General features: G+C 31.2%; 1 protein-coding gene across 3 annotated transcripts in view; it reads right to left on the reverse strand.

Annotated features, from left to right (window-relative positions):
• LOC106678872 (glutamate receptor ionotropic, kainate 2) overlaps nt 1-27,478 on the reverse strand; it is a 253,179-nt gene that overhangs the window by 8,237 nt on the left and 217,464 nt on the right. For 2 of the 3 annotated variants that reach the window (XM_014417682.2, XM_067049424.1), the window contains exons 9-16: nt 21,592-21,795; nt 12,974-13,165; nt 6,360-6,464; nt 5,080-5,337; nt 4,473-4,670; nt 2,205-2,424; nt 233-397; nt 58-158 (exon numbers count right to left, since the gene is read on the reverse strand). In XM_014417682.2, coding sequence (XP_014273168.1) covers nt 58-158; nt 233-397; nt 2,205-2,424; nt 4,473-4,670; nt 5,080-5,337; nt 6,360-6,464; nt 12,974-13,165; nt 21,592-21,795 — 1,443 coding nt within the window. Of the gene's footprint in view, nt 1-57; nt 159-232; nt 398-2,204; nt 2,425-4,472; nt 4,671-5,079; nt 5,338-6,359; nt 6,465-12,973; nt 13,166-13,999; nt 14,204-21,591; nt 21,796-27,478 lie in introns of all 3 variants that reach the window. The other variant, XM_067049425.1, reaches the window with a different exon arrangement.

Genomic DNA, 27,478 nt, shown 5'->3' on the forward strand with positions numbered 1-27,478 from the left:
TATAGCAGTAAAACAGATAATTAATATAACTGTATCAATTACTAATGATATACATACCCTTTCAATTGGAGCATTTCGTTTAGAATTATAACAGAATTCACAAATAGCTATACACACAGCGATAGCTAAACCACATAACAAAACAACAAATACTCCTCCTAAAATAAAATTTATTAGTCAATTACTAATATAGAATTGGAAACCATGATATAATGCATTGGAATAAATATACCAATGTTAGCAACGCCCAATGCATTTGCTTTACTCTCTTTTGTCTTATCTTTTCTGATGCACGTGTCACCGGGATTCTTCCACCATTTATCATATAACATTTGAATTTCTCCTTTTTCTTGGAGTTCTAAAATAGCTAATGATATTTTGTCACGCCATGGAGAGCCTTAAAATGATACATAATTTTAATTTAAAATTGAAATGTATAAAACAGAATTTATATGTTTTGATTAGTGACTTCTTATTATAAATTAAATCCATAATAATAATATAGGTTCTATTATTTATTTATTATATTAGTTATTCATGTGGGAGTAGGTGGCTCAGTGGTAAGGCACTGTGCTACCAATTCCAAGGACCTGATTCAAATGCCAGTGTGGCAGATAATTATTTTTTGTTTCACTGAAGCCGTGAGTCAGCTCTGTGGGTTCGGGAGCCCTCAGGGGTCCTCTCAGCCTCATGAAGTGGGTACCCTTAGTTGGGTAAAAATCTGCCAGTTGAGTGTGATTCAGACCAAATTACCTCTTTGCACAACCGTTGGTCTAGTAACAGTAATTCCTAATAAAGTTATTGCATTCTTACTCTTCATTCTCTTCATGGATTGTAGCGGTACAGATTTAATTAGTTATTCATAATAAATAACTATTTCATGGAAACACTGGATCAAATTTTCAATGTAGTATGGATATTGAAATAAATAAAAAATATACATTGTGAGCATTAAACAACATACTTTAAATATTAACTATTCATTATTTTATTAGTTTTAGGTTATTAGTCTTTGTAGCCTCTTTACCCTTCAAATAATTAAAAAATTTACAATTAAATATTTCATTTTATATTTGCTAGTTTTATATTCTATTTTGATCTTGACCGATAGATGTTACCCTCTGGTCAGACCACAATTGTTATACTATTCTGATTAAATAAAAAAACAAAAAAATTCTTCAGTTTAAAATATAATTTAGAATTTTTATTTTGCATGGTCAAAGTATTTTAAATAATTAAATTTCTAAATCCAAGGTAGCAGGAAGTGCATTGCATGATCAAAAGTCTTTGTATTTTTGCATGAATACATTTGTTTTTTGTTTTTTTTCAAAAAGACTTATATATCTTAGATTTTGAAAAACGGGTAGAGCATTATAAACAAAAAATAGAACTGTTGAAGATCAATAAAAAGTGGAAGAAAATTGAAAATTGGTCAAAAATATTTTTTTCATTATTTTCTTGAAACCAATATGCTTGACCTGATGGACGTTGGGTGGCAGCTTTGTGGTCAACATTTTATAAAACACTGTTTTATGGAAGAGGTCAGTTCTAAATCAATAGTGCAATAGATAAATACTGTTTGGATTATGTATAGTGCCAATATAACTATAGCAGTACAGTTAATTGTAATATGATTAATTAAGATAACAAGGCATCTTTATAGTAAAAATAAATTTCTAGTGATAGGACAGCCTTATCTTAAAATGAACAAGACCATTTACTCATTATTAAATCATTACTTATTACATATCAAGAGAGAAGACAAGGACATTTCAAAATCAGGTATCAAATACTATTGTATCACTTGTTAATTATTGTTTGTTAATGATCATTAATTAAATGTTTACAAACTATTATTTTTAAGAATAAACTTAATGACAGCTATTCCAAAACAGAATTAAATTGAGCCAACCTGGATTTTTGTTGAAAATAAATTAATTTATAGATACAAATATAATTCTAATTTAAAGTAGGATAATATTGAAATAAATTTTTTTTATAATTCAATTATTCGTTTGTTTTATTTATTTACTTTAAAAAAAATTAATATTAAATTGAAATAAAATTTATATTTACATCTAAACAATATAAATTTTGGATGCCACTCAGTCACTAAACTACAATTAAACTATAATCTGGTAAATTTTAGAAAGTTTAATTCATTGTGTTCATACAAACAGCATAATTTTGTAAATGTTCCTTACCCATAGGTGTAGCTATCCCATAACCTTTAGTGTCGAGAAGGCCACCAATTTGTGTCAGGTTGCAGTCTCTTTGCACTATGTAATCAAGCATTGTGGACTCCATTAAAAAGGCATAATTTCCCTCAAGGACTCTTTTGATTCCTTCTTCATAAGTTGAAACAAATACTTTTTTATTTTCCATGAACCTCCACATTTTTTTGTATGTTTCAATCATAGAATCCTAAAATGGCACAATGAAAAGTTTACTCAGTGATATTTTAGAGCCATTGGTGAAGAATCTGTTTATATGGGAATGACAGAATCCCTGCCATATTGCTGGAATAAATTTTGCTCAATATCCTTCAATTATTGAGAAGTAAAATAAAATTACTTATAATTAAAAGGTGGCAAAGTAAATATACAAATATTCCATTTCAACGAATCATTAATTAAAAAAAAAAAAGAAGGGTTTTTCATGAATTAAAAACTTGATTGATCACAGCTCAACAGGTAATTTTGAGCTTTTCTTAATTCAATATTATAGAGCCCTTGGCTTTTTAAATTTCTGCTTTCTATTTTTCTCTATCTCTTGTATACATTATTTTTAATTTCTTATACAATATGAACTGTTTCCTTTGGAAACCTAAAATTCCTCTCTTCCAAAGCCCTAATGCCTGATTTAGATGCTATCCAGTGGGATTCTAATTACTCTTTGAATTCTGTTGATTCCGTGGTGGAAATCCTAACTATTTTCCTTCATACTATCCTTGACAATAATGCTCCACCCTCCTCAATTGGTTGACTCCCACACTGAAGGAGCGTATAAGACCAAGAGATGCACCAAGGCAAAGGTTTAGATGCACTCAATTCCCAGAAGATTACACCATCTTAAAACAACTTTGAAACAGCACACAAGTCTCAATTTCCTTTATTTCCAACAATCTCTGTCTAGGATTCCTAACTCCAAAGAAAAATGGGCAATTCTTCGCAAACTGTCCTTGGGTAAACCTTCTCAAACCTCATCTCTAACTATTTCTGCCGATAACCTCAACCCTCATTTTATCTCTTGTACCTCCCATTTCTCAACCCTTGCACCACCACTGACCCTCAGTCACTCCTTATTTAATTCCAACCACTTCTTCTTTTCCCATATAACACCTGATGACATCCTTAATTCCATTAAAACATTCTATACCAATGACTACAGACAAAATATTTCAGTTTGAATTCTAATGGTAAAAATATTTAGGTATTGGTATTTATTATAAAGATTACTCTTTTGCCTATACCATCATATTCTATCTTCATATATGGAATCACGAATACTTCTCAATAACCTTCTCTCAAACTGATCACTGGTCTTTTCATTCATAAACCTGGTTTTACTGGCATCGATCACTATTAGCATTTTGTATATACTGACCTTTGTGACATTACTAATCAGCCTACTCTTTAGTAGAATCTTGGACATTCCAAAGTATGCTCTGTTCTACTGCACAATGTTTTTATTTACTTTTTCATCTTTTTCCAGCTGTTCAGTTATTGTGGATTCAAGGTACTGGAAGCTATTCACTATTTTGAACCTGTGGTGTCCCATTACAAAATCTCTTTAGGATGGGCTTATCTTTTCTTGGGGGGTTCTTAGCAAGGTGGCCATGGTCCTGAAGCCAGAGAGCAGGGGGTTGAGGAAATTTCTAATGGCAAGGCTCAATTATCTTCCACTGATGTCCATCTCTTGGCGGCTCCTAAGAGCAAGCCTCATCACAGGCTGCCCCTCAAAAACATTTATCCTTATCAGACTATCTCTCAAGGATATATCCTCTTCGAATCCCACCTGTCTTTCTTCTCACACTCATTGGTTAATTCACGCCAGAGGTACCTTTCTGAATATTGTCATTCTGATGTTTGGTAATTCATTACAAGCCAGTTTTAAGAGCTCTGATGGTATTCCATCTGGGCCAGGAAATTTGTTATCTATTTTTCCAAGATCATTTCGATCTCATCACTGTTCAATGGAATTCTTCCTCTTCCACTCCATATTTGGGAATTCGATTGTAGATGCTTTGCCATCAGAATTCAGTAAGTTTTGGTAATATTTGTTCCACCTAACTTGAGGATCCACCTACACAACCTAATGTATAACACACATTCCTTAGAACAATATTAAGTGTTGTTTATGACTGTTTTATTATTCAAAATTATAATTCACTGATGAGTTATTAAGCAATTATTTGTTTTTTATGAAATTAATCAAGCAACATTAATCTAAATATAAGGAAGGAAATTTACCCTAAAAAAGGTCATTGTTGAGCCACTATCAAGTGTTCCATAAGCTATTTCTGTCTGTCCTGCTAGATCTTCAGCATTTTCTATTGGAGTGATCATCCTTTCTACCGTAAGAAAGGCTGCGAGATTAGCTGTGTACGAAGAAATAATGATTAAGGTAAAAAACCACCAAATACCTCCAACTATTCTTGTTGATGTTGCCTGAAAACAAGAAACATGACTAGAGGAAACGAATGCATATTTTTAACAAATATCAATCTTCCAATAAATGTTTTATATAAAGGCTCTAAATATTAATAGTGACAAGGTTTGAGAAATATATTCCAGACTAAATTTGAGAAAAGTCTCCCTTAGAAAACATTGATTAGTTGTAAAATGTAGAATGATCATAATAATTCCAAAAAAATAAGAGTAATTTTAGTCCAATCATACTGGATAGTAATCATACTGGATAAGGATCTGATTTTAGTAAGTTTTAGGCATTTAAATTTAGACAAATAGTATATTTTGATATTTGTCAAAATTAAATATTTTTTTATTTTAGTAGTTAATGGTGTAGATGTAAATTAAGTTTACTAAATCATAAATAGGATTAAGTTTGGTAAAATACCTTTGGGTTTAAATCCGATCCCTGTTGCATCAAAGTTCCTATTGTAAACCAGAAAGAATTTGCAATCGAAAATTGGTTTTCGACTAGATCATTTTCCATGTCGCATGGATGAGGGTTTTGCCACTCATAAGGAGAAAATCTTGCCACTATAAACATTGTTATTGATACCAGCACGTAGGCTGCAAGTACATACAACCATATTTCAATAGCTAATGGGTTCATAAATGAAAATAGACGAGTTTCTTGAGATGTTGGAACCTGAAAATTGTTCAAACATTACAATTATTTCAAACAAATATGTATGTTTAAATATATTAATATTTATTAATGATATCATTATTTATTTATTGTATTATTATAAATTACAATACCAATTGAGTAGCTATGATGTTATCTATACACCTGGGAAGTTGTTACAACATTTTACTACTTTACCAAATGATATGGTGTTTTTGTCAAAAACACCTTCAGAAATTTGTTTCTAATAAACCTTACTACTTTCTCCTACTTTTTAAATTACAAGGCAATAAAAAAAAAGAAAAAACAAGATTTTGTTTTTTACTCAAGATTACATTGTCAGAAAAAAAAATTCTACAGATACAGAAATAAAGAGAATTAACACCTGTAGATCTTAAATTTTTATTTAATTTTGGAGCCTAATCCATTTTTTAATTTATTTACGGTAATATACGTTATAACATTTCTATTCATTATTTGTCAAAAACAATCCAGACGACAGGAGAAGAATCTGGAGCAGACCACTTTAGACTGAACTGAGGGCAAATCTCATCTTGTCAGAGATTCTATTCAGTTTCAAATGTCAAGTTGTTGTATCAAGTTTCCTCAGTACTTGAATTTTTATAAAATGGTCGTCAAGGGGATGAAAGGAAAGAGAGAATTTGAAGTACAAACAAAAAGTAAAAACAAGCTGAAGTTAAAATAGAAATAATATGACTAATGACTGTTATGATTTTTTTTTTTTTTTGCAGAGATTGTATTTCCAAACCAATGTTCATTTAATAACGATGTCACTATAAAAAGTTCATTCTCAGAAAAATTACTGTTTGACCATCCAAGGTTTATGTGAAAATAAAATGAACACATTTATTTAAAGCTATCCAGAATAAATATTATCCAAAGCACCATATTTTGATAAACTAATAAGTTATGTTTTATTAATTTTTTTTTTTTTTTCAATAAAATTTTGTAATACATCAATGACATGATTTATAAAATAATAATTCATCATAAAATATATTATTTTATATGAATACAATTACCTTGAATAAGATACTGATTCCTAAATTCATGAAAGGTTTAGTAAAATCAATGACGCTTTCCCTGGCATAGTTTATTGTCATAGAACCCACCGCAAGGTCAGCTTTCTGTAATTAAATTGTAAACCATTTATTTTATTTTTTTTAAACCAACAACACATTAAATACCAATAGTATAGGAAAGAAAAAAAATTATATCTTCAATCTAGCAACCGTTCTTTTGATTGGCATATTTGTTTATTCACATGCATAATTATTAGTAGCAATAACCATATTGTATACACTATCCATGTCTTTTGTTGCATAGCCTCCTAGCTATACAACATCCTTAATTTATCATTATTAGTTCATTTTTTATTATATAATTTTTATTTGGATAGATATTCATAAATGTATGGAATATGTTATACAATAAGCTGTGAACTCAATACTCATATTACAAAATATAATCTGAAGTTGAGACGACAAGGAAATGATGAAAGTAAATAAATGAATAACAAATTGCGATATTGGGTAAAAAAAAATCAGACAGGGTATGATTACCGACAAAAATTAGGAAATTCTTTTTACTCAATCTTTGACATTAAGTAATAGCACTTTAAAAAGAAATAAAATTTAATGCTTGATATTAAGAAAAGTTGATCAGAAATAAATAATCAAAATTTAAGCTAGCATTAATAACCATTCCTTAAGTCAAAATAATGTTTATAGAGTACACAAATCTATGGTATCATCAATAGCTTATTCAATTGCTATTATGAATGTATGTGATAATTTTATTTTTATCAAGAAAAGATTTTACAAGATTCCAAGAATAGTGACAAACTTGTAATGTATGGGCTATATTCTGGAGAAAGGAATAAATTCACATAGTATTTGACCAGGGAAAAATGAATTTATAGTTCAAAATGACAAAAAAAAAAAAAAAATCATAAATCAAATTGATTACAACTAGCAGTGTATTAAACGGCTTCTATTTTATACAAAGATAATTTCTCGAACATTTTCCAATATTGAAACATTAAAAATTTTGTTTGGATCTTTTCTAAAGGGCATGGAGTGATACTTAAGGATTACTAATACAGCATTAAATAATAGTTTATAAAGTCGAGGGTTTATTCCTTTCTGTAGAATGTGGTCCATGAACATTTTAAACAATCTTTCATAATGATTTAAACTATTTAAATAACTTTACAGATACGAAATTTCATTAGTTTAAAGATACAATTCTTCTACTTGCTCAATCTAACTGTATAAATTAAGCAACATTTTACAACTTACAACAACTGTATTTTAATAAGAAAAGGTCTACAGGACACCTATCAACGAGTAGCTGTAACTATTTGTTAGCCTCAAACTGTGTACATCAACTTTATGTTCTATTTCATGTAGATCTAAGATGTACCTACCTTTTTTTTGATATATTGGAGTATCAAAGAATTTTTTATAAATAAAAGTAGAAAATAATATAAAGATATATTAATAAAATACAATAAATAATATAAGTACTCTGCTCTAATTGAATTCATTGGATTGGGTTTGGTATTAGTATTGGTATCTGGTGGGGGGAACTAGTCTGGCCCGTGGGCCTAGCTGTCCTTTTTTGCCAACACCTAGTGGCTACCTGAGTTGCCACTGCATACTAACCAAGATGGGAGTGTCAAGGCTCATTTCTCAGGACCGCCAAGAAATAAATATTAACTACCCTAGGTGAGAATCAAACACACAATGTTCCGAACTGGACCTATACCCCAACCTGGATGTTCGTCACATTCCTGTTAGATTGGGTTACAGTTGATAAAAAATTCATCTAAATTATGGTCTATACGTTAATAACTATATCTTCTTTCTCTTCCTCTTCCTGTCATTCTTGGTACCTCCTAAGCTACCTCATTTCTTGAAGGGTTTTACCTCCTATTCCTTGTGATATACTCCTAGTAGAAAATTCTGGAATCCTCTTACAGCCTCCTTCCAGTGGGTCAAACTCTCATTCTTTTCAGTTCCCTCTCAACCTTTATTCAACAACAATGACCAAACCACTCTAACTATCCCTTTTTTAGCTCCACTACTTTCCAGCTCCTCCCTTATCCATTCATGATTCCTCCTCCACTTACCAATGGCTCTCAGCAGAAATTTCACTTCAGCACTTGTTACCCTGCTGGTTTGCTTGTCCAGTATAAATAACCCAGCTTGAATTTGCTTAACTGAGGGTCAGGAGGTACACAAACTTATAAAAGTGTCTCTCAGTTTCTTTAACAATATGTCCATACCCCACTATGTTGTTTCAAAATAATGTTAAATAACCATAATAATATTCATAAGTTATTTCTAATAATGAATTTTAATTTTTATTCTAATTTACAATTTATACAATACAGACAAATCAATCGGGAAACTACAGGCTACAGGTGTAGAATTTAAAATATATAAATTTGTGGATAGTGTTGAATAATAAGTTGTTAACAATGTCACTAGAGATTACATATAGCGACAGTATTACAAGAAATTTAGGCGCTATAAATTATCTCAATGTTGATTTCATGTTCAGACAAATATATATTTATGTTTGTGAAGCTCTAAAGCATTAAAGGAAATCAGAATATCTACTTTTTGCTTTATGTCAGACCTAATGATTATATCGTATATCCCAACTAAATTCAACTGACTAGGTAAAGTCTTGATATTAACAAAGATAACAATTGCTAAAATATATAAATAAAAAAGAAATGGGCTATGATTAGTTTTTAGGCTCCCATGATGGTCAGGTGGAAGAAAATGTTTTTTAAATTTATACAGTACAGTTAAAATTCTATTTTGGCCCAATTTTGTTATGTCAAATTTAATAACGTAAGGAAGGTTTTCGTATTTTTGATTTTTTCTATAACAATAGATAAAGAGATTCAATCAGACTGTATTATCAAAGTGAGATTCGGGATGCCATATCTAATGAATGCAAGAACTTATTTACTTCAACTTAATATTTATTTTGTGAAACGATTTTACATTAATATTATGAGTAAAAAACATTTTCAACTGCTATTTCATTTCATGATTTTCTCATGCTATTGAATTGAGGAAAGCTTGGGTTTTGAAATGTCAAAGGAAAGAACGTTTAATCGGAATAATCCCTAGTTGTGTTCAGTCCACTTAAAAAATGAGGAACAGTGTTCTCTATTAAAAATGATAAAAAGATTATTTCACACATATCCTGACTTATACTACTTTTCCCATAAATAACATTAAGTATTAAAAATTTTATAATTTTTTTAAAAACGTTAATAAATATTTTTTTAAGGATTAAAAATGAACTGACTTCTCTTAATTAGCCGGTTCCAACTACTAATTTTTTCAATCATATTATTAACACATCGTCAACTCGACCTATACAAGACATATAACAGTTTGTTGCAATCTTGGAGGAAAGAGTATAATGGAGGAGGTACGCTTGCAGTGCGAGTGACACAAGAAGGAGGGGTCTATTCCGTTCGTAGGCGTGGCTTCCGGTACGCCATATTTAACAGTTGATAGTTGCTGCTGCACCCGTATGTCAAAAATAGCTAGGCAGGAGGATTAAAAAAAAAAGTTGAGTTTCTCAAAGCGTGCTCACATTGTGTTATTGATATTGGTTTTTTTAATTAATATTAATTCTTAGCCACATTTTTTTTGTAAACATTAAGTATTCTAAAACATAACATTACTGGTTTCACTTTTTTTCTTTAAAAACAACTTTATCCATTATATCAGAAACAATTATTTATTTGTATCAGACTGTATATTTTAATGTTTTCCTTAAAATAAATAACTTTTTTATAAACTGTTCCTAAAAAACATTAAGTGAAATATTTACCAAGTTAATTAAATTTATATTTACTCCTTACTTTCTAGAATAGTAAATATCTTTTAGGATTCTTAATATTCAAATTGAAATGGATCTGAACAGAATAGTGAAAAAAGTACAAATTTCTCGAGAACGGCTCAGTGGATTTTCATTATAGATATACCAAATTACTTCTATTCTCCCCACATTTGCGATGAATGAACGATTTTACAGATAATTACATAAACTTGTGAAATCCCTATTAACTACAACGTAAAGTTGCCTTCAAGGGGCGTGGCCAAATCTCAACCCCATAGCGTCATTTTTGCTTACGAGAGTAGGGTTATGACATATATCTGGTTACAATAGATGAAAATATCAAAACATGGAATCAATCTCTGTGAAGTGGATAACTAGTTTGTATATAAAGGGGAACAGTTTCGGAAGTAATGTGCCTAAAGCTCAAAAGATTTGAAACAAACTTGTAGAAAAAGTAAATAACTAGTACAAACGATGTTTTTAACAATGGAACATCAATTGTGGTAATTTGTTTTTAAATAGCCTTTTACAAATTCAACCCATGGAGGATCCTGTGTTTAGTACCTGGTAAGGAAGTGAGTACAGTTTTGTGACCAACTATTTTCCAAGGAGGTGATATAGTCAGCATTCGCACTAAGCCGCAAGGTTTATCTGCCATCCCAATGAAGGGTATCTACTTCATAGAAGTTGAATGTGCCCCAGGAAGTCTTATGAACTCCTGAGATGTGGTAGAGGACTAAGAGCCAATCATCGGTTACCTTCTGTTTCAGTATAGATTACTGATTAATGGCGGACATTCCTATTGACCTAAACGTAAACCTGATCCTCACTTTCCCATTGAAGGAAAGTAGGGAAGACCCTGGGGAAGAAAGCCGTCAGATTATGAAGAGAGAGACTGATTTCCTCTTCTTGAGAGTAACTTCCTCGCTTTAGCTCCGCCCACAAGGTTCTTCATTAAATTGTCAATTATGTCAAGGTAAAGCGTAACGTACTTAATTTTATTCAATGTTATGGAATGGTACGAACAGAAATTTATATTTTCAGTATAATATTTTAATTAATGAACAGCGTGTCATACAAATTAACATTTCTAGGATAATCATAGGCTTGTACCGAATTAATGATACCTGTAGATACCTGGAAGATTAAGTCTTTTTCTTCCACTAGGGGAATTCCACTGAGACCTATATAATTTAATAAAATAAAATTGGCCCTAAAAAGAAGGAAAAAATATCAAATTAAGATTGAGAGGAGAGGAATATTTCTCAAGAGAAAGAGCATTTTGTCGACGATTAGGTTGGCCCTGGGACGAATCAATTTGAATAATCCAGCTGGTGAAAGGAGGCATTGGCTGCCTTCCAAGATGGTGGCATTAGCTAGCCTCCATTGAGGGGTTATTCCATCAATGGGGAACCTTTACACTGTGCCACTGTCAAAAGATCCGCTAATTAGCCTCATTTAAGTTGCACTAAGTAGCTCTGAGCTTCAAAAGGATGTCGCTAATTTTAAAATGACTTTGAACATTAAATAATAGTTTCTTCGTATTTGGTACAATGTTCAGCCATTATTTAAATTATAAAACACACTATTCAAACTAGATAGAAACTATTTTTATGATTTTCTTTTCGTGTGTGTAATTTTATATAAATACTTGAGTGGAGTCTTAAACACCATCTTCCCCTCCCTTTCGGTTGCCATTGATGAACTGAATCTTAGCAAGGTGGTTTCCACGCTGTAGTGACAAAAGAGCTCAACCAACTTCGGTCGAAGATCAAGTCGGAGTCGTTCTTCCGTAACAATTTTAAGTGTTAGAGTTAGTAAGAATTATATTTCAATGCTTTTATAGCAATTTATTTTATAGTGAAAGGAAATCTTCAAGTCTTCACTTTTGTATGAGTTCGTTAATACACATATCTTGATATTGGTGATTTTTGGACGCTGAGATGTCGAGTGCATTTTGAAGCTTACACTGTGTATATATTATTATTACGTGTAATATGTATATATTATTATTACAAAGCTTTAATCATCAATTTTCTATCGTAGAATTTAGAAATGAACACGAGGTGGGGCTACACAGCACTTGTAATAATTGCATGGTTATTGTCGTTTTTGAGATGTAGTGATTAATTAGTTAGTGAATGATTAGTGTTTGTTCTTTTTTATATTAAGAACATAGAGATAAAACGGATCTTTGATAGTTCTGGGAGATATTGACGAATTTTATTTTGTTTTGAAAAGACTTTATCTTTCAAATGAGTAGCTATAATCTTATAGTTTATATAGTCTTGGACTTATTCGAAATCTATTTTTTTAAAAAGTTTTATATATAGCTTCTCATTTTTATATGCCAGTTAAAGAGGCCGAATTCCTTTAAGTCTAGCCTTTTACACATCTACAACATAAGGAGAACCATTATTAATCATTTAAGCTTCAAAGGCATTGCCGTATTTGAGATACAGACATCAATTAGTCAGTGAGAGGTAATACCGACGAAAGATGCACGCAGAAAGGTCTTATTATATTGAAGAGGTTACAGTAATTAACACATTTAACGGTCAAAACTATTATAAAATGAGTGGGGTACAGAATTTGGAGTAGAAAAGCGTATTGCGCATCTGTCGGGCGCCAGTTTCATGATGGAACAAATCCTGAGTAGTAAGAAGCATAAATTAAGGAGTAAATTTTGAGTATTATAGTCTTAATATGCGCGTCCTTAAAACAACAAAATATTACCATGATGCATACTATGATGACTTACCTTATCCATGAGCTGGCGTACCATCCCATTCCACTCTCCGGTCTCTGGGTCATAGGCACCGTACTTGCCGTCCGGGACCAGCTCTAGCCGGTATTGGAAGCCAGCCATTTGTGCCACTTGGTGGAGCAAGTCTATACAGAAGCCTTCGAACTTGCTTCGATTCTCGCCACTGGACATCACATACGGGGTCTCCTGAAACGGCACCTTAGCGGCTACTGTATCGAATGAAGAGCAATTCTAAACCAACTGTAGGTGAATTAAATATATATTTTTTAATGAAGTATAATAAAAAGGTATCTGTAATAAACATTTTAATTGGAGAACTTCGATGAACATTATGTTTAAGAGAGTTACGAAATAATATTATTTTTAGGAAGCTTAAACAAATAATCAGAGATTAGTTGAAAAAGAAGCCTGGGAACTAGAGGATTAATAAATATGTTGACATTTAATATAGAAGCTGCGAGACTAATTATTGTTTGTGTTATTGGTGATATAATGAGGAGTGTGAAGGATTTCTCTTAAGAAGAGGAAGATATCATATAAACTTTGGATGTAGAATACGTCTGACCATTACAACCTGACACCACAGCTTCATATTTATGGAAACGTCCATAGTGGCATACAAGAAAAAATATTAAATTTCATTCCATTATTCTGATAGCGAAAATTTCCTTCTATCTATTCAAAAGTTGGCTGAATCCAAAATTTCAAACTTAATTGACAAATAAATATTGATGTGATTCTATTATATAGAGGTGTTAGTATTAACATGTGTATTGTGATTACTTCTACATTACTAAATATTACATAGTAAATCTATATATCACAAAATACAAAGCAAATAACCAGATATCTAATAACTTCAACGTTATTCATCACTAGTGCTAACACCAAATACTGCGTGAAACTTAAAACGACATCAGAACAGTACTTCAAATTTTTTTATTAGTGCAATATACAATAAAAAATAATTGCGACTTTTCAAAAGTGACAACGAAATGCTTTGGAGGTTGAGGGTCATACGTGTTGCATCAGATGGCTGACGATCCCGTTCCACTGGCCCGTGATCGGATCTGGAGCCCCGTACTTGCGATCTGGAACCAGCTGGAGGATGTAATCGAAGCCGACCTCTTCAGCGATCAGCTGGAGTACGTCGATACAGAAGCCGTAGAACCTGCTGTTTCCTGTGTAATTCTTCCCTTTGTGCATCATTACGTATGGCCATTCCTAGACAGTTCTAAATCTTAGCTAGCATAACTAATATTTTTTTCCTTAAATTTTCAACTGCTCGACTCCAAATGGACTGTTTAACTGTTTGAATGAAAATGAATAAAGTATCTAAAAGAGTCGACTTGATATCCAAGGACCTCCTTCAGCTAAGTAATAAGCTGCGATAAATTCTGGGGAAGGAACCATTGGTACTGGTTCCCATTATAAAGATTATTACTTCAGAAAGTTAGTTAATTTTCTTCGGTTTGAATATAAGGGCGATTTTAAATATACAAATATTAAAAAGAAGTATTGGAGGTGCGGAGTCACGGTTATTTCATTGATAACAATCGTGAATCCTTTAATAAAAAGTTTACATTCATGTACAGTTAATTAAAAACTACAGTCAATAAAAAAAAAAAAGTAAAACACAATTAAAAGAAATTTTGATATTGGCAGGTGAGTTACATTAATGTTATTCCTAAACCCCTCTAGGCCACGTGGAATGAATGTTCTCTAAGTAAATTAAAGGAAATCGTAAGAGTAGTACAACCATGGTCATTATATTATAGCAGCAGCTGCTGGGAAGAAGTTGCTCTAACCCGCTTGAGAATAGGCCATACTGTCCTCTCACGCTCCTGATTAGAAGACTGTCACCTTCAACGTGCCAATATTGTCAGCCCATTCTCACAATTGAACATATTTTTGAAGAATGGTCTCACTAATTAAAAACAATAAGCAGAATAGGGACTGAACACAAATTTATCCGCAGTTCTCACAGATGGGGAAGCTAAAGTGACGTTGTTTAAATTTTTAAAAGTGCATTTTTGAAATTTTCGTCTCCTTTTTTGAATTATAGCTCTTTTTCGAATTATTTTTTTCGTTGGAATCATGTGTTTGTTAGTGTTTGAATACTGTGTGCACAAAATAGGTTAAAGAAAAAAAATGCTAAATTTCATTTGAATATATATATACTACACCATGACCTTCATATCCCTTTTGTACTTGAGCTCATACCAACAAAATTCCGTATACATCTTTTTAATCATCCTAATCCTTTTGGTTCAATATCCACCCATCTCTACAATCCACCTCGAAGGCTGAAACGGCAGTGGCCAAGAGAGTTATTGTAAAATAAAAACGGACAATTGGGGTTCTGGCAATGGTCAGATGCTCCACTCAAGTTGAGTGTTTACGCCCCATTGATGCGGTGGGAGGAATGCGCTGGGATCTCTAAGAGCTCTGCACTACCACTCATACGTGGAGGATAGAGTGTGCTCTGGGATCCTCAGGTCGATAGTGTAAATATTATATATAAGAGTGTAAATGTGACATGAGATTATTTTATTTATTTATTTTTTCATATAGATAGCTTGATTATGTTTATTTTCTTTATCCTTCTGTTTGTATATATTTAGAGAGATTTCATTTATTTTTATGTACTTTTTTTTTCATTTATTTTTATTCTTATGTTATTTTATTTTAGTATGAATATTGCCTAACAATGTTATAGCAGATTGTAATATTTATCAATAAATAAAATTTGATTGCTCATAAAAAAAAAAAAAAAATAAAAAATAAGTATACACAATAAATAAGTAAAGAAACAGGTTTATATAAAATCTATAAATCCTTTGCATTTACCATACTTGCTTGAAAAACACGAAATATAAATGTTCTTTTCCCTCGCCAATCGGATCATGCAGTATATGATTTTTTTTTTATTGCAAATGAGATGTTAAATCATCTCTTAAGTAATGATAAAGTTACAGGGATGTTGAAAACGAATTTGTTGGATGAGATTGACCTACGAGAACTCCTTGATGGATTCCTGATCTTAGGCCAATATCCGGTAGGTGATGGACAATTTGAAAGTTTAATTAACCATCCAGATGGGAGTTGACCTAGTAATCTCTCGGGAGATGAGTTTCATATACGCGAGTCCGGTCTAAGGATTATCTATCTTCACTGCAGTTTATATCTTATATTGCATGAGCATTTTTAATGTTGTTTAAAATAGTATAATTAGTCGAAAAAAGAGCCTAAATTCTTTAAAAGAGCAGTAAATAACAAATAAATTAATTTTTTGGCAATCCAGGTAATAGAGAACATTCTGTTTAGGCTTTTGGAGTTTCAAAGCTTAACTCCAAAGTTCCAAATAGACCTTATAATAAATAACACATTAATGTAACTGATTTTACGTGTTAATATCCTTATTTACTGAAAATGTATATTATATGTATTTTGTATCTTAGGTATGTTCTATTTATGTTAAAGGGAGGATAATAAGAAAAAAAAAAAGTTACATTGGTTTGGAATAGAAAGTATGAAAAATAAAAGGATAGAAAAAACGGTATTAAAAAATTAATGAATAAAGTATAGAAAGGAGAAAAATAAATAAAAGAACCGAAGCCATGAAACAAAAGAGAAAAAAAATCGTATACTATTATTATATATTGTTTACTTGTTATACTTATACGTTTTAAGTTTTTAAAAAATGCCTAATTAGATTTGAATAAGTATACTGTGTATCAGCCCAATGTTGTACCAGCACAACTTTGTTGTTTTTTTATATAAAGTTTTTCTCTCTCTCCTTTATAATGATAGAAGTGATGTTATTTAATAGCTTGAAGCATCACTTACTAGTGGAGTTCTTGCAAGAAAAAAAATTAGACTTGTGGGTTTTTCGCTTATTCAGAATGACCTGTAATGTTCTTGACAGAATCAGATGTGCAACCACATACGTAATGCTGCACACAGTATGATGGCGTCTCTTAACTCTTTTTTTGATTTTTTTTGTTTTTTCTAGAGACCTAAGATGAAAAAACATGAAATTAAAAACAAGTAAATAAAATACGTTCACCGATTTCAGTTCTTCATTATAAAAATCTTTCAGAATAGCAACTGTTAAAAGTGAGTTGAAAACGACTTATTAGGTTTTTAATTGAATATATAAAGAAAATAGTTTCAATTTCTTTTGACTTTATCTCACCAGTTAATGGTAAATTTAATTTATTTTTTACTATGGTTCTATAGGTGTGACGGTAGCCTGTCTGCAAACCCAATGGTTGCGAGTTCGAGTCCCCGGCCCTATCTGGGATTATTTCAAGCATATAATTATACAATTAGAAAATTGTACTCACTCACAAACCTCTCCTCGGGTATTTGTGAGGCCCGTTAGCCAATGGGTGGCACTCACAAAAATAGGCGTGGGAGTGACGAATCCACTCTAGGAAAACAACGTCATGAAACACGCGATGTATTCCTTAAGTACATCGCACGAGGCCTTGGATCTCCACGGTCTGTCGCGCCAATAATAATAATTCTCTAAATTATACTTTTTTAATGTTGTAAATTGTAATGTTTCATTTGTAAAAGTATTTTAATTTCGTTTTACTAGAAATTGAATCGAGTTTTATCAAAAGAATTAGGTTCTTAAATTTACGATTGCCAATGTATTCTGTCTCTGTTTGGCCAATCCTTTTTGTGCTGTTGATGTAAGGTGTATATTTATGTAATTTTTTCTTTTTCGCGTGTGGTGATGAGTATAAACGTTGAATGCAGTTGAATAGCCCAGAAAATAATAACAGTAGATTGTGTATTCAGAACAGCTTTGTACATTTTTTATAATACAGGAATAGTACCGAAATAGGTAAGTAAAGTACAAATTGTACTGAATTGCATTTTGATCAAGCAATCAGATTACAAAGATTGATTAAGAGCAATGAAAGGGTATAAAAAGAAGTAACCGTTAATTTGCCCCTTCAGTAGCTATAGATACAATGCCGCATTACTGAACGGAAGGCAGAACTGCAGGCCTTACAAATGAAGGAGTAAGAGCCTTTAAATTTTTATTTTTGCTTTCCTATATATGAAATATATAGTACGATAAAGTATTGCGTAAAATGGACTGTGTGAACAGAATAGCGCAAAAACTGAATTTCTATATTTAAGGTGGTTATATACCTAGGATGTAACTGGAACATATTCCATAAAATCGATTGACCGGAAATGTCACTTCATAGAATCAATTGTTCACATGTTTTGCAATATTCTGCAAAACAATATAAACACAATCTCAGTCAGGTCTTTTTTTAATTTTTTTATTAATTAATATATTTTTTAAGTTAACTATTAGAAATTAATTCGTAATTATATTTGATTTATTTTAATTATAGAAATATTAAATTTCCATTTTGTGATTAGGGATTTTGATTCTTGAAAAAAAATAGTGTTTCCCTCAAAATTAATTTTTATAGTAATATATCATATAAAACGAATGAAATGAAATATTAGATTTTACCCACCACTGAAACCTATCATTAAATGATAATTAACCTGTTGTAAACAATTGAATTAAAAATAATACAAATGTGAAGTATTGCCTCCTTGATAGTTTATAAAATGTAAATTTTCGTTTGATGATAATTTCAATGATTCAGAAAATGGAACCTTTTCCATTTTTCAACTTTTATATAACGTTTTACATCATTATTGAAACAAATAAATAAAAAAGAGCTCAAATATTTAATTGTAATAATTGATGTTCATAGTAATAGTTCAAAACATAATTTCTTTGACAATTTATTGTACAGTGCCTATAGTTTTTTTCTCAAATATTCAAGTAATAATCATACTCAAAATTTCAAAGAAGTGAGTTTCATAGGTAAGTAAATTTCCAATTTTTTTACAATAATTCGAAAATGCTTAGAATTTGTTAGCACTAAATGCTTTGCTGAATTAGGTAAACTATTCTCACTCGAGTCCAATGGTTCCTGAATAAGGATTAGAATGGTTTAAAATTTTATTCCATGAGATAAAACCTATTCTATGTATATAAAAAAGAGAAAAGGGACCCTTAGGCACTTCGGATCGGATGTAGAACATAACCTCTCCCCCCCCACCATCATGAATGTTCTACACCACAAGGCTTCAGTGCTAGTCTCAGAACAAATTCATATAATTTACACTCCGACACTGAAGTTTAGCGTTGCAAATGAACATTCATGCCTAGAGGCATACGAGATTTCGAAAGCACATCATTTTAGGTGTAAAATGAGAGAGGAACAATAGACTTCCATAGAAATCTAAACACGTTGAATACATGTCAATCGATACTCCACAAATCGAGATAACGATACGACCTCTATGACTTCATTATCGTCAATAACAAAGGAACAATGCTTCGGAGCACATAAGTAGACATGTATTGTTTGGATGTACAGTCTAAAGTGTACGTTATATCATTACCAATTATTAGCCTTTTTAATCGACCAAGACGAATGTATTAACCAACCTTAATGTATAAAATTTTTCGTTTCATAGATAAAATTCAAAAATAGAATAGAAACAGTATAAAAACCTGAGTTTTTTTTATCATTTCTAATTTTAAACACGTAACTAGAGTGTTTAAAATTAATATACTATTATAGGGATTAGAATAAAAACAATAAACGATGTATGTTTATTTTAATCAACGTTTAGTCGGGAGGGTAGCAGCGTGGTTACGCGCCTGTCTGCCAACCCAAAGGTTGCGATTTCGAGCCCCCGGCCCTATCCGGGATTTTTTCAAGCTTATAATTATACAATACTCACTCACAGCCTCAATAATCAAATATATTCTCTCTAGATAATGACAGTCATGCTTTAATTAAGCAATTCAAATGACATAATATAAAAACTATTCCATTTTCAATTAATAATAACTGATTTATTCTCAATTATTCTTCACTGCGTCTGACCTTTATTTTTTAAGTTCACAATTTCGATAGAACATAACTAAAAATGTTTTCCGAACTCTTTCTCAGAACGGTTCTGGATTATATTAATCATAAATTTATTTATTTTTTCTGCTGCCAAAGTGACTGAAGGAAAACGTGAGTAACAAGCTTTCGATTCGTTGAATCACTTATCCAAACAAAAAAAAATCCCAGAAATTATGTTTGGTAAGGGAGGAAAGTGTAAACTCTCAAGGTAAATGATAATAAATAAAGCATTAGAAGTATGACCATTTCTACCTCAAATATCATAAATTGTATGATTATATCATAAATTGTCTTTGCAAGTAAGGCCACGTGTTAGGATCACGGTGTTTTGTTATATCAGTTTGTTGGGACTGTTTTCTAACAAGAAGTACTTTAATTAATTATTATCAGTTATAAGCTTAAAATTTAATAGTTCAAAAAGGTTTTGTTAACTTTTTACTATTTTTATTTTACTAATAATAAAAACCCCATTTTTTATCATTTCTTCATTTTTCCTCACATCAGAAAAACGTTTTTTAAAAAAGGTTTTTCATTAAATTTCAATAAATATAGGTAGATACGTAGAGTTCATATGTAATACAATAAATTAATAATTTGACTAATTGTAATAAAACTGCATTTATTGATAGCTATTACAATCTGCCACAACATTGGGCAATATATAATAGTAATAAATAATAACATTCATATTAAAAAAATAATAATAATAAAACTGTAATTTTCGCATTATTTTTATTTTTTTTTAGGTGATTTCAGGTGCTTGCTAATTTCTTCATTCATACTATTGGCTTAGGATGTATATACATTAATCCCAAAGCTAGGTTAACAATGCTATATCATATCGTAAATAGAAAATCTAAATTAAAACCAGAAACAACCATTCTTATTTATAAAACAATACTCAAGCCACTGCTGATGTATGGCTGTGAAGTCTGGGGAGCGGCATCACTTACAAAAAGGAAAAACATTAAGATCATTTCAAAATAAGGTCCTAACAATCGCAGTGCTCCTTGGTTTGTAAGAAATGGCCAATTGCATCGGGAATTACAAATAGAATCATTAGAAAATTAAAAAAAAAAATGGTTCATAAAATTCCATTCTCAGTTATCGACAGTTAAAGGAGCTGTAACTTGGGAAATCCAACCTCATCTCAAAGACTGAAGCCCAGGCTGCTGCAGGACACCTTGTTATTAATTCTATATTTATCTATTCTATTATTGACATTAATATTAATACCATTTTATTTTTTTTTTCTCAAATCAATTTTTTTTTTGCATTAGAAGTCAATTATTTACTTTATTAAATTTATAAATGTCATTGTTTTTGTTATTAATATTTATTTTTCTCTCTTCTTAAGAATTATTATTTGTATCACTTTATTTTTTTATCAATATTTTTTTTTTTAAATTATTTTATCGTTATTATTTACAATTGTTTAATATTTATAGCGTCGTAAATAGTGAGGGATGTATTTTGCACGAGACTATATCCCCTATTATCAATTGTTAAACAAAGAAAAAATCTTATTGTTATATTGACCATGTAAGGCCCACCTGGGATCTGGTATTGAATAAAATAATATAGGTAGTTTCCGAAGATATTAATCAAGAATCAGTAAGTTATCACTAATGGGATACTCACCAATATAGTGATCACTACTAAGGTAACGTTGAGAGACGTAGAGTCGAAGAAGGCCCCGGTGTCGGTGATGTTGAGGCGCCCACTCGGCGTCCACTCGCCCACCTTCACGACCGAGTGCTGTTTCAGCTTCACCACGTCCAGCTTGAACCCGATCCTACGTCCCTCTTTGAACTCTATCGGACCGCTCAGTCCTTTCGTTTCTACCTGAAATAGATAAAAGATAATACTAAACAAGAGTTGAAATAATGGAATAAACTATATATGTAAATCAGCGAACTATGCAGTCAGAGATCACGGAGAACTAAGAACAATCTTAAATTTATCCTTGTTAATGAAGCTTCTTCTATACGATCTGGGAATGAATATAATAAGAAAACTTCACCATCTATATTGAATGAGGAAAGAAATACCACCTAAATGTTAAATTCTGTCCTTTGAAGCTTAAGTTAAATGGAAACATTGGTAATTAATAACAGAATTCGCACAAGGCTGTTATCTACGGAAATTTTTTTTAGTGGAGAGCGAAGAGACGTGAAAAAAGTATACAAGAGCTGATAGAGTTGGATAAGGGTTTTTCTTTCAATAATAGAAGAAAAAAATTATGTTGTTTACGATATCTTAAGAGAATATCGGCAGAAAAACTGCCAACGATAGCTACAGAAGAAAGTGGAAGGAAGAAGATAAAAAGGAAGCTCTAGATTAAAATGGAATTATGAGGTTAAAGAAGGTTAACATAAACTAATAACTATAATAACCTCTAGAACTGAAGTGATACTGTTAAATAGTGAAATGGTATAAGTATCGGTGATTTTTTGGTTTTTCGAAAACCTAAATGTTCTCTAGATAATCAGTCTGTTTATGTCTGTTTTGTATTCTATAAGCTATTTTTAATGTTGTTAATTGTGTATAGTGTGTTTATGAGATTAGAATAAAGTGGATTTAAATTTTGTAAATTCAATATTTTGTTAATAGATCTCGTTTGTAGTTTTTTTTCTCCCAGTGTATGATTTTAGGTTATAAATTCGAAACTATGCCTAGTTTGTCTGAAATAGATTTTTTGTCACGGAAATAGGCGTATTCACTGATATACCCATAGTTTTTAGCAATTTAAAAATGAGTAGTTTGAGAAAAAACTTATAAACGTATCTGATATTAAGAAAATTAAAATGAGAAAATAATAATTATTTTATTTGTTTGTTTGATTGTTCATAGAATTACTGTAAGTCTGTGTGTGTCTATAAGTGTGTCTGTATGCGTGCGTGTCTATGCAATCCACATTAAAAAGTAGTAGTGATATGTTTAGCAGAGGGAGGCTCGTATCTTTACTGGGATAAATACCACAGTAGTAAAAGTCCAAAGAGCCACTTCCTTCGGATTGTGAAAGACATCAAGATAGCAGTGCTTTAAGTTTGTTTATGGCTACTAAAAACGTATAAATATAAATAAAATAAAACTATCTACCTAGCAGATTTATTTTAATAGACACTATTCGGCTTTATTATAACAAGAATTGAAATGAAATGCAATAGATTTAATAATAAGGTGTAGGATAGGATCTGTCCTGACAGCTTTTCAAATCACTAATGATCTCGTTACTGGAAGGCATGTTCCTTCCTTCCTACCTTCACACCGCAATGGCACCAATCCTGACCCTTCTATTCTCGACCAGATAATGATTTAACATCGATGAGTTGGATGATTTAGATATTTAATTGATATTATTCTTTTGGTGGATGTCTCTAAAAAATATTCAAATAGTTTATGTTTTTTTTTTTATTTGCGGTTACAGAACGGGATTTACACTGCCGGTCAAAACTATAGGACCACCATCTTTAGATTTGTTGTATAGAAACCTATGTTACAAGCACATTTACAATATAATCTATATTTTTTGTATCTATAATATATATAATGGGGCAGCGGTAGCAGCGTGGTAACGCGCCAGTCTACCAATCCACAGGTTGTCGGATCGAATCCCGGTTCCACCCGGGCTTTTTTCAAGCACAAAATAATGCAAAACTCACTGACAACCTCCCAGCGGGCATTTGCGAGGCCTGTTAGCCAATGGGTGGCACTCACAAAAAATAGGCGTGGGAGTGACGAATCCACTCTGCTAAAAAACCACGTCAAGAAACGCACGATGTATTACATTATCACAGTATGTATTACAATATCATATTACATCCTAATATTGGAAAATACATCGCGCTAAACGCCTAGGGCTTAGGCCTTCATGGTCTGTTGGTAATATAAATATAATATAAAATATTAATCTGTTCCGCTCTAACCTATGAATGGTCAGGTTTGGAATACTTTGTAAGGAAGTACTGTCACTAGACCAACGGTTGTGCAAGGAGATGTTTGGACAGAATTATCTTTGACCAGACTTTTACCCAATAATGGATATCCACTTTATATCCACTAGGAGAACCCCAGAGGACTCCTGAACCCACATGCTTGACTCACGACTACAATTTTTTTTTTTTATTAAATTTGATTTAAATTTAAATTAAATTAAATACAAAGAGAATATAATTCGTCGATTTCAGTCATTAATTATAACTTGATAAACAATTTTTGGTATTGTAACTATTTAAAGTTAATTAAACTTTGTCATAGTACTAAGTTAAGGACTTGGGCTAATTTAAAAAGTTAGGGTCCGTTAGAATCCACTTCACCAGATAAAAGTTATTGGTATTTGTTTACTTAGTTTCACTTCAATTATATATTTTCATTAGGCACATTAAAGTATCATTTGAAAAGCTATTTCAGTCTTATATATTCCGAAAATTAATGGAATCCTCAAAAATATTCTATCTGTACTATAAATTAAAATTTTCTGTTCTTTACGCTCTTACTAAACAGCTAATTAGTCCGTTAAAGTAATGAGTTATATTACAAAAAATGAATTATTTTCAACAGGAAATATATCAGATGGGAACATAAAATAAGTATATTGAAGCGATTAGATAAGTAAAAGGTTTTTGTGTGTTTAAACGTATTCTAACAAACACCTTTGTTAGTAGATATGTGAGAGCAAAAAAAATATTTATTAGCCCTAGACTATTGCAATTGGTCAAAAACATTTTGCTAAACCCACACTAAAATTGAAGCAACCACAAGTCCAAGAAACCAACAGCATACATTACTATATAATTCCTTATATACCAACACTCTCAGAGAGAAATTATTACAAACTCTAATCAATATCAAAAACTAAAACGATCACGCAATTACACTAAGAAACATGGACATTTTATCCAAACTTTACACCAATACGAAAAACAAAGACAAAACAGAGTTTCAATCTAATATAGTGTATGAAATTCGCTGTGAAGAAAACTGAGGCAAATCCTATTTTGGTACTTTATATTGTATTTGATAGACCAGCAATCATACATATTTAACACAAATTTAATCTACATTTAACAGGAAATACATTATGAGATTATATAAGACGTAAAATAAATAATTTTGCAACAGAGAATTAACAACCTCTTCTAGAGCCGAGATACTTAAACATTTCTACGTATTCAAAAGTGTGCCCTGATAATTTACATCCCTTGAAGTAATTTAAATGTTGCTTTTAATTATACATTTCGTTTTATTATTGCTATTTCGAGATCTTATATTTTCAAGAGTATTATATTTAATTTAATAGCTTTAGCTTCTTCACTCTAAATCAAATAATTGTCATGTCCAAGCACAAGTAAATTACTCCCCATTGTCAAAGCTATCTTAAACGAATTCCTTTTCTCAATGCCGTGTTTCAGATACAAATAAAATAAAGCTGAGGAATTTAAATTAAAAGTTTATCCAAATCGAATGTGTCGCATATGTACATGGTTTGTAGATTAGGATGATTCTAACAGGATATTTTCAAGTCCGCCTTCAGTAAAGTTATTTATGTTGGCTATAATAATGTCTTTCTGATTAATTAAAAAACATTTTTTATTCTTAGATATGAAGTATTAATTATATTATATATAAGTATTAATGTTAAGAAATTATAGGATGCTTCTATGTCCCAGAAAAAAAAATTGAAGGCAGTCCTGAAGTTATACACGCGTAGTTGACCTCATTCGCTTTTATCCTCTTTCACACAAGCCGGCCAGAAAGGAAAATATAACATATGGGAATGTTTTCAATTATCACTATCGTGGCTTGATATAGTTAAATGTCTTTTTGTTTAATAAAAAGTTAGCATTTCATAATGACAACCAATCAATGTTAAATAATTTTCTAAAACTCACATTATTATCTATCTATTCAAACAAAATTTACTAGTTATATTTTTTTTTAGTTAATAGGCTAACCTAAGAAGATTCATAATTTTTATTTTTAAAACTGATTTTTTTGTAGGAATTCGAAAATTAAAAAAATCCACGTCATAATAATCACCAATTAACTTACTTATTTGTTATTCTTAGTTTAACTAAAATATTAAAAAAATTCGAGCTTGTAATGATAGAGAGGCATAATATAAAAAATATATAAAAAATGGATAGAGACTACTATACGCTTAACACACTAAGGAGATAGTGAACAAAAAAGTTTGTAATTGATTAAATATAATAGTTCGACCCATACTGATATTCTAGTATTTGATCCTTTCGAAACCTAGTTGCAGGCTCGTCGCCAGGGAAAGATAAGGGAGATGACAAAATCTCTTGGGCCCTGGTTTTCAGGGTCCAGATAAGGGCTGACTTGAAAAACACATAGTTAAAATGTCTGTTGATGAAATAAAATTGTATCATAGAAAATATTTATTAATATGTATATGTTAGATATTGACCTTGGATATTATGAATATTATATTTGTAATGTAATTTACTCTTTCTATTTCAATATATTCGGTAAAATAAGTTTAACTTATTTGTGTTCTTCACAGACCGAAATCTTTACCATTTTGTCCTCATATAAAAACTTATATATGATTGTTTATATTTTAAAGTGGAATGAGAAAGTTGACTATTGAGTCTAAATTAACAAGAAAATTAAGTTTTGAATTTATTTTTCAAAGGACAGTAACACAACTTTTTTTTTTCTCTAAGCAAAAGTGATGAAAAATGTGGGGAGTTAGAAACACCCCCGGAGCTCAGGTTCACGTCGAGGTTAATAGAAATGCTCTCTATTACCATTTAAACTGACACAGAAGGCAGTCGGTGATTGGCTACTACTCCTCTGACACGCCCCTGGAGTTTGTCATAAAACCCCCCTTTTGACTTTATTTTTCCAAGGAATTTCCTGCCGCACAGTATCCTTTAATGATATAGGAAACTGCTCGTCAATTCGAACTATTAGAGCACTTACGTGACGAGCGATCTAAACTTCCGATCCATTACAAAGACTGATCTACATCACTATAATAAGACCTATCTGGACATAGGAGTTAAGCTTTGGGGTTCTACTAAATTATCAAATTCCTCTCAAATCCAATACCTAGAATAAAAAGTTCTTCGTCAAATCCTTAATGCTCCTTACTTTGTCACAAATCAAGTCATCCATCAGGACCTCAATGTCCCATATGTTACCGATTTGGCCAGAACCAGATACCAATCCTCCCATGATAAACTTCCGAACCACTGACTTCTCCTTCATTACCTGATAATCCTCCTAGGCGTCTGAAAAAAAGATGGTCTCGACATATCCCATGATGAAAGATAGACTGAGCCAACGGTAAATACAGTTATAATAAATATGGTGTTGATGGTTGATTGTAGATTAATATGTGGAGACGATGGTCGATGGATGACGGAAGATTAATATCTGGAGAAGATGGTCTAATTTAACTAAAATTAGTGTACTCATCTATATCATAAAAAGCTCTCTCTCTCTCTCTCTCTCTCTCTCTCTCTCTCTCTCTCTCTCTCTCTCTCTCTCTCTC

The sequence above is a fragment of the Halyomorpha halys genome, unplaced genomic scaffold (genome assembly GCF_000696795.3).
Source record: "Halyomorpha halys isolate HHAL.00 unplaced genomic scaffold, Hhal_1.1 Scaffold165.1, whole genome shotgun sequence".
NCBI classification, from domain to species: domain Eukaryota; kingdom Metazoa; phylum Arthropoda; class Insecta; order Hemiptera; family Pentatomidae; genus Halyomorpha; species Halyomorpha halys.